The sequence below is a fragment of the Aulonocara stuartgranti genome (assembly GCF_965226115.1).
Source record: "Aulonocara stuartgranti genome assembly, chromosome: 14".
NCBI lineage: Eukaryota > Metazoa > Chordata > Actinopteri > Cichliformes > Cichlidae > Aulonocara > Aulonocara stuartgranti.
The window spans coordinates 13513125-13521372 of NC_138950.1; the positions used below are offsets into that span (position 1 = coordinate 13513125).

At 40.4% G+C, this 8248-nt stretch overlaps 1 protein-coding gene across 2 annotated transcripts in view; it reads right to left on the reverse strand.

The window, feature by feature from the left end:
• The window catches only part of igsf9ba (immunoglobulin superfamily, member 9Ba), a 78412-nt gene extending 70805 nt beyond the window's left edge, over positions 1–7607 (reverse strand). For both annotated transcript variants that reach the window (XM_082501940.1, XM_082501941.1), the window contains exon 1: positions 7226–7607. In XM_082501940.1, coding sequence (XP_082358066.1) covers positions 7226–7289 — 64 coding nt within the window. In that variant the 5' untranslated portion in view covers positions 7290–7607. The remainder of the gene's footprint in view (positions 1–7225) is intronic.
• Positions 7608–8248: the final 641 nt, after the last annotated feature.

Below are 8248 nucleotides of genomic sequence, written 5' to 3' on the forward strand. Positions count from 1 at the left end.
AGTACATTTTTTGATCGACTGCCTTTTTAATCAAATTCACATTTTATTTACTTTTTAGCCACATGTGAAGAAATGCCGACTTGACAACTTGTACATATCACTAAACCTGACATACTGAGGCACATTATATTATTCTTATCACTGCAAGCAGTGAACTGCTACATGCTTCGAGAGAGATGAGGCTGCAGGTGTCAGTCCATCCAACGAGAACCACATATTCTGAAAAACTGGCTTTCCCAGAATGCTGCAGGCTTTGTTTGGAGACTCCGCTGGGACTGGACTGGCTGAAGGAGGAGTAGAGAAGGGAGGGGGCATCAGCAGAAAGAGCTGGCACATGCCCAGTACTGAAAGTCTGCCATCCACAGCTTGAGCACGGCCCCTCTCCTAAGCTTACTAAGCTTTACTCTCACGACAGCGAGCGACAACGTAAGGCGCAGAGAAAAACTGAGAGAGTGAGAGAAAGAGTTTGTACAGTATGTCTGCAGAAAAACGATTGGTTGGACAGAATCAGGAGGGGATCACTGCAGAACTGTTTGGCAGACATATAAAGCAAAGTCACACTGGACAAATATTTCAAGTTTAAACTGATATGAAATGAATAATAAGTGATTAATCAATGCTTCTTAATTCTTAACTGAGAACCCAAAACTGAAAAAAGGTTTATGTACTTGTAACTTTATGCTCAACTTGACAAGAGGAAAGAAAAATCAAGGACTTCACATGACTTGAACTAGCCAGTTTGTGTGGGCCAGAAGCTACTGTCTCTATTACCAATCAACTTAATTCAGTCAGGCGATTAAATAATGGAAAGCTTCTTATTCTGAGAAACTAAACTGTTGGGCTCATAGTATCAACAAATATAATGAAAACCTAAAAAGAAGTGATGGGAGAAAAAAACCTTTAACCACGTTATGAGTGTTGATGTTTCATAGTTTGCCCACTACAACTTCCCCATTGGCCACATATGTGTTTGGAGGGCCACAAACACAGGAGCAGCTGATCTGATCAGAGTCACTGAGAGAGTGTAAACTATTAAATAAATAACTACACACAACAAATGTTAGCGAAATCTGTTTATGTTTTGTGTGTCTGAAAGAAGTTTGCTGCATGTTTTTATTATGATGTACATGTGATATATCAGCCGGGTCACGTGACAGTTTGTGAAACAGTCACAAAAAATGAATCCAATTTTTTGTGTTCATGCACACGAGCTGTTATGAGTATGAATTTGTAAGCAAAGCATTTAAATAGGAAATGTATTTCATGTCAAAAACATGGCGTTTTTTGTAGAGAAAGCAGGAAGTTGTCACTGTGGCAACCAGGAAAAAAGACACGGCAGCCAGTATTTTAACCTACATCATGATAATTTTGTAAATCTAACTCAGTAGTTTCTAATAAAGTAACTTAATTGAAATTTATAATGCATTTAAAAAACAAAACTGAAGCTGTGACATGTATGAGTTGTATTTGGGCCTCTGGTATGCAAGTCAAGATGACTTATTTCTCTTCCACCCCGTTCCACCCTAAGTAGCTGGATTTTTTTGCTCCCTTTTAATCAGTACATTTCAAAAGTCATGTTCAGGGGCACAAAGAAAAAATGGAAAATTCATGTCCTCCAGCACGAATCAATAGATAGAAGGTCATGACTATATTATGAACTGCTGTGAGTCCAGACTGTATACATATGTATTTATTTATGTTCTTAACTCATTTTATGATGTGAATTATTGGCCTCTTGGCTAAGTGCAGTTTCCAAACTATATTTTCCCTGGAGGATAGTAAAGACTATCGAATCCAAACTACTGACAACAAAGAAAATCTGAAATCTTTAATTAAATTGGCTTTTGGGTCCAGTGAGGCCATGGTGTCAACGCCAAAGAGCTCTAATGCAGATGCACTGGCACCCAGTCCCTAAAGTAATTTTGGTTATTCCAGCTTGTTTTCCCCCAGTGAACTGTGTGCTCATTAAGTGCAGATTGTCTGACACAGAAGTCAGACAATCATGGAAATTGGATGCATAAAATATCAAAATCAGGTTTCAACAAATCAAAACCAGAAAAAAACAATTCAACAGTCATTATCTGATTTTGCATGTGTGTGTGCAGGTGTTTGTCACATTCATTAAGTAAAAACAGTTTTAATTCTCAATTAAAAGTGAAGAAAAAAATCAAACATGGATCATATTAAATCTCTAATCACATTAAACCATAAATTAAATCTAAACCAAATTTAACTCTTTATTTGTTGTGTTTTTAGTCATTTTAAATAAATTGTGAAACTATCACCAGATTAGCCTTGCTTACCTAAACCTAATTTTTGACTGCTGTTCACAAAGATTAGATCTTATAGAAAAATCACAGTTCCTATTCAGTCAACACATAAAACATCATTAAACCCAACTGTAGAGGAAGTTTAAAGAAAGAAGCCACAGTGGATGTCAGACAAATTAAAACTCTGCTGTCAAAACAGTATTTCAACCATATCACGAACTGCAGCCTCACTTAATGTCCCAGACAGTTCTAGCATCCAGACAAAAACCGAAGGCAGACCCATTTATCTGAACGACAATCTGAATCAGGACCCACAGACGCAGTAGGAGGGTTTTCAGACGGTGCCTCCGTGCTTCAGGGAGCCCTCAGATATGTGAGTGACATTTCTGACACCTTCATAAATCCCATCTGCATCTGTATATCCAGCTCATTTAAGAGCAAGCATGCCAAGCCATGGCTCATGAGGGAGTTCCGGATCCAGTGAAACATCAAGGAGGTGGTTCACAAGAAGACAAATACAGATGAATACCATCTGGCCAAAAGCCAGCTCGACAAACTCTTAAAAAACAGAGAGTCCCAGCAGAGGACCAGGGAGGAGATCAGTAAGCCATCAGTGACTCTGAAAATAGTCCTTCAAGTGTACCACTTCCCAACAATGGCCAATGACAATTAATTACTTCTGTATTGCCGTCAGTGTCCCTCACGCTTCACCTTCATTGGTTGCCAAGTCACTGTTGACTTTGCTGAGCTAACCTCAGCTGTCCCTCACCATATGCCGTCTCCCCAATGGACACTTGGCAAAAATAAAAAATAAGAAATGTCTAGTTCCTGTGACTGATTGTTCACCGAATCAGAAAAATATGTTGAAACTGTTGATTACATTTGGTGAAGAGGTTATAAAGAGGACGCTGAAGCTTAACTATAAATAATGTCTCTGTTTGCTTTTGGAGACACAGAAACAACAAGTAACAGTCCTTAAATCCTACTAAACACCTTCTTTCTGTGGTGTGTCGCTACTTGGGGCAAAAGAAAAAGAGTAACAAATGTTGGAAATAATCAGTAACAAATGAGTAGTTACCGTTGTGTGTGGCTCAGTTAATGGTGCAGGTTAATGAGGACTTGAGGGGAGCTACTAATTAAAAAACAAGAATGACTACAAACTGATGATTACCTAGTGGTTCACTAATATGCTACTTTTTGAGATAGCCGTTAGATGATCAAATAAGATAGATCATAAAATATTAGTTTGCATGATAATTGAATGAGTTTGAAGTCTTATCAGAAACTTTCCTACACTTTACAATAATTCCATTCAATGATTCTTGATTCTTCTTGAGTCTTCTTGATTTTTTTTGTTTTATTCACATAGTGCAAAAATCACAAGAGTAGCCTCAAGGTGCTTTATATTGTAAGGTAAGGACCCTACAATAATACAGAGAAAAGCCCAACAATCAAACAACCACCTATGAATATACACTTGGTAACAGTGGGAAGGAAAAAGTTCCCTTTTAACAGGAAGAGACCTCCTGCAGAATACTTTGAGGAGTGGTTTTACAACTCTTGAAAATGACAATACAAAGTAATCCTTACCTAAATGACAGCAGTAGACTCAATTAACGAATTATGGGACTACTTTCTTATAACTCAGTGCTGCTTTACTCGAGAGTCCTGGTCACACTCCAGGAATCACGTCTCTTTCAGATGGAAATCCAAATTTTTGCCAAGAACTGTTTAAGACTTATCAACCCATGAAGGATCAGAACCTATTCAGAAGGGTTTCTAAACTACTCATTGTAATTTTATAAGCTCTGTGCATGCCTCACAGTGTATTACAGCAAACACGTTTGCAGATGATGCCTCGTCTACATCTCAAAATGCACTTTAAGTCCCTATAAAGGAGGCGTAAAGCCTGTGCAAAACCCTGTTGTACCATTAACACAACTTAGTGTTTTAAGACAATTCTAGTCCAAAAATCAGTTTTATTGTCACTGCAGGTGTATCAGTATATTATATTTTGATTTTCTTTCTGAGGCTATCCTGTATGTCTATCCTGTATGTGTTCAATTAGAACTTTCTTTCCTAAAATTCTTATCTTGTAGCGTTTATCCAAATATCTAAATGTGATTTATTTTAATACATTATCAAATATTAACATACAATCTCATCTGAAAGTTACATTGTGTAAAATCTTACCTCTATATGTTTTTATCCCTCCCAATTTAGGTGCACAATCCTAGCTACAGTAGCCACTGTAGGACAAAAAACTCTGGTCACCATTCATCTATAGTGAGTGTAGGCTGTCAGTCTGCTGTTTACCCTGTCAATATGTGTCTACAACCATTTCTGGTGGAGGAGGCTGTAAAACTTAAAAGGAGTCCAATACGAGTTGATGAGTCAGTGAAGCTCACTTCTCTCAAATGACAGTCATACTGAGGTGCTGAGGCTGAGAACTTTTCTGTCAGTTAGTGCTGCTGCTTTTGTGGTATTAGCTGCTGTTAGCCTCCGTTAGCCTCCGTTAGCCTCCGTTTGCTGCTCTTAGCCTCTGTTACAACATTCATTAAAGTGGATTTAACATCGTTGGACTTGGACACTTAGTGAATGAATTCTCATACAATGTGAGAATGTAATCAAACTATCTCAACCAGTATATTCAAGAAGGCGGGGGATCACAGCCACTACATCAAACCAATGTCTGCTCCTATGCATTTTTAATTGATTAAGTCTAGGTTTATGAGAATTTAATTTATTTTTGGAAGACACAATCCCACAGTCAATGTATATTAATAAGTAAAAAAAAAGAATATTTTTCCCCATTAAATAACCTGAAAAACAACTGAATGTAGCTTAAAAAAATTAATTATATAAATTTGATAGTATACGAAAGAATAATAATTATATCTCATTACACAAAACATTCTCCATTTATGCAATAAAATATATATGTGCAACTATTTCTGAGACAAGTCACCAGACATCATGAATTTAAGTTTGAAACATGTCATCATTTTGCTGCAGGCTCACGGTCATTTATTAATCCCTAACACTGAGCAAAGTGCACATACAACAAAAACCCAGCCATGGAAAATGAGCCAAGTCTCAGCTCATCTGAGATCCAACTTTGATTCTCTTTCTTTGGAGCAAGTAAGTTTCTGGCCATTTGTTTTGTCCATTGGAATATAAAAATTGGACCTGAAGCCTCCATACATGGAAGCAATGATCAAGAATAAATGACATAATCTGCAGTGGCAAATCCATCAAACTTTATGAAAAATATAACATTTTAATAGCAGGGTAGTTGTTTCACCTTGCCTACAGTGCATATGCTAAGCTAGGCTAAATAGCGGCAGGGTGTAGATTCTCAATTAATGGACACACATGAAAGTAGTAATGTTCTTCCAAATAATTAGCTGCCAGAGTAAATACTGATGTTAATGTTTTAGCAGTATGCTACATTTTCAACTATTTTCAACTGTACCTATACTGATACTTAACACGTCGTTTCTTGTTCTCTATTAACCAAAAATTACATCAAAACACTTCATTTATTGCCAGAAATCCTTAAACTCTGAGCACAGGTCAGTGTGCGCTGTAGTTCACGAACAGTCAAGAAAAGGCACAGTTGGTGTTTTCATGCTTTGTCAGTGATTTTTCGTGGTAGCAGGCTACAATCAGATGGTATATTTAGGGTCCCTGTAATATTTCAAGTAGACCGCCTCTCATTTGTAGTCACTAATAGCCTATGTCATGATTTGTGATTCTCTCATGCAGCCTGTGAGGCTTAAATCACCTTCTGTGCAGTGACTATATCAGACAACACCTTTGAATCGATATGATTAAGATCCCCATCTATGTAAGGCAGATGATGAGTGTTTAAAAAAAACCCTCTGAGCGGTTTCTCTTCCTAAATCAAACTCGTTTCACTACATTGGCTCAAGATTTCATATTGGGCTTATCTTGGCCTTGGCTGACATCACAGGAGGAGTCAGACCTGTGAGCAGACCAGTTTTGACTGGGTATGTGGGGGTCATTGGGATAAGTACTAGGGGACAACTTGGCAGATGTCTCCCTCCTCTGGACACAAGTGGAAAAGCAAGGTTAAGTAAGTACATGGGTCAATACAGAGTGCTGGTAAAAATAAATAAATAAATATGAACAAAAGGGAGATTGTGCAGGTTGTAACTGTAGGAATGACTAGTTTACGAAGCTCTTAGATCAGCACAAGGCGAGTCTTGCAGCCTGGGTGCTTAGTGCATCACATACAGCACCGTGACCCCCCTCCCTCCCTCCCTCCATCCATGTGCAATGTGAAATTCAGCATACGAATCCCATGCATGCTGCAGCGGGCTCTATCAAATCCAAGAGTGCATTTTATCTGACACGTGATGCATTATTTAGTTACTTTTCCATCTTGAGGGCTGAGACGGTCACACCCCTCTCTGGAGAACTCAAATGGGACTGCTTGCTATGATAGCCTACAATGCACACATTTCCCCTCAGCAGCAGCAGCAGGGACGTTATCTTCCAATCTGCTCGCTGCTTTATCACCCAAATGAGCCTCACATATTTCACATACACGGGCCAAACCCACCAGCCACATTAATAGAGCTATCTTTGCCGTGATCAGTCATCGTGGACACATGGATGTGTTATCAGAATTAGGCTATCTCATTTCAGGTAACCATGTAAATGAGCCAGGCCGTTTTCAAGGCAATTTTTGTTTTCCTGACAGCCTTTAACCAGGGCTAAACTTTCACGTGACATATGAGATATGCAGCCATTTGTTAGAATCAAATTGCCCCACAGTTCATATGACCTAACATACAGAAGAAGAAGGAGGGAGGGGGGGGAGGCAAAAAAAAATCTCTTGCGATCAGAACAAGCAGCACCAAGAGCACGCGAAGACAGCAGAAATCAAAAGCTATGTGCGGCACAAGATATATTGCACTTCAACTCACCTTGAGCGGCCGTTCCTCTGGTGCTGAATACACTTGCTATCAGAGTGGCCACATACCAAATCATAGTACTATTGCCGACCAGCTATTACCACGCAAAGTGCCCCGTTCAACCAATCTCTCATATTCGACCTTGCACCTCGCGGTCTCTTAGCACAAGCCCCTTTTCATATCCTATTTTCTTTCCTCGTGGCGTTTCCCTTCATCCCTTCCCTCCCCCGTCCTTCCATCCGCATCCTCTCCCGAAGAGACAGAGCACCTGCACCGTTTGTAGTAGACGGAGCCGTTTTACGAGCGCATAGTGAAACCAAGTGTGAGAATGCAGCCACAGGTCCGCCTCTCCTGTCACTGGATTGGCTGCTGATTGAGTCTTTGGGGCGTGTATTGGTTCTCCTTACGCCCCGCACCCGAATGACAGGAGAATCGGCCGTGCGCCGATTCAAGGTGAGTTGGAGCGTGCCGTAGTAGTGGAACCGCAGTATCATGCGCATTGACAAGAGAGCCCGTGTCCACATCTTTGAACACCTCTCCTAAAGTGTCCCCACGTGCACCATCACCGCACGCCATCCATTCATCCACCCACTTGCCTTTTGCATTATTCCTCATATCAATACTGGCAACCTCCCCCCCCCCAATCCCGCTACATAGGTTGCAGGTTGACTGTGTGTGTAATGAAAATGGGGGACGCTGGTGGAGCTGTGTGACTCATCTGTGGCTCCTCCACAGCCGTCGGTAGCTGTCATGTCGCTGTTGCCGGTTTAAAACACTCGTTTTTTTAGGGGTTTGGGGGGTTTCGCTACTGTGCCGTGTCTGGCTTTATTTGCTGGGTGTGGCGACACATGCGAGAGCGTTTTCCACTATTTTTTCCTCGATGGCCGCGAGCGTGAGGATGCAGCTCCATCATGCTGCCCACTGCGTACACATGGTTGCCACTGATAAGGGTGCCTCAGATTCACCCCCTCTGTTTTTCTACATGCATGACCACAGAGGATTCAGAACGCCTGTGCGTCTCTGGCTGCTCCACAT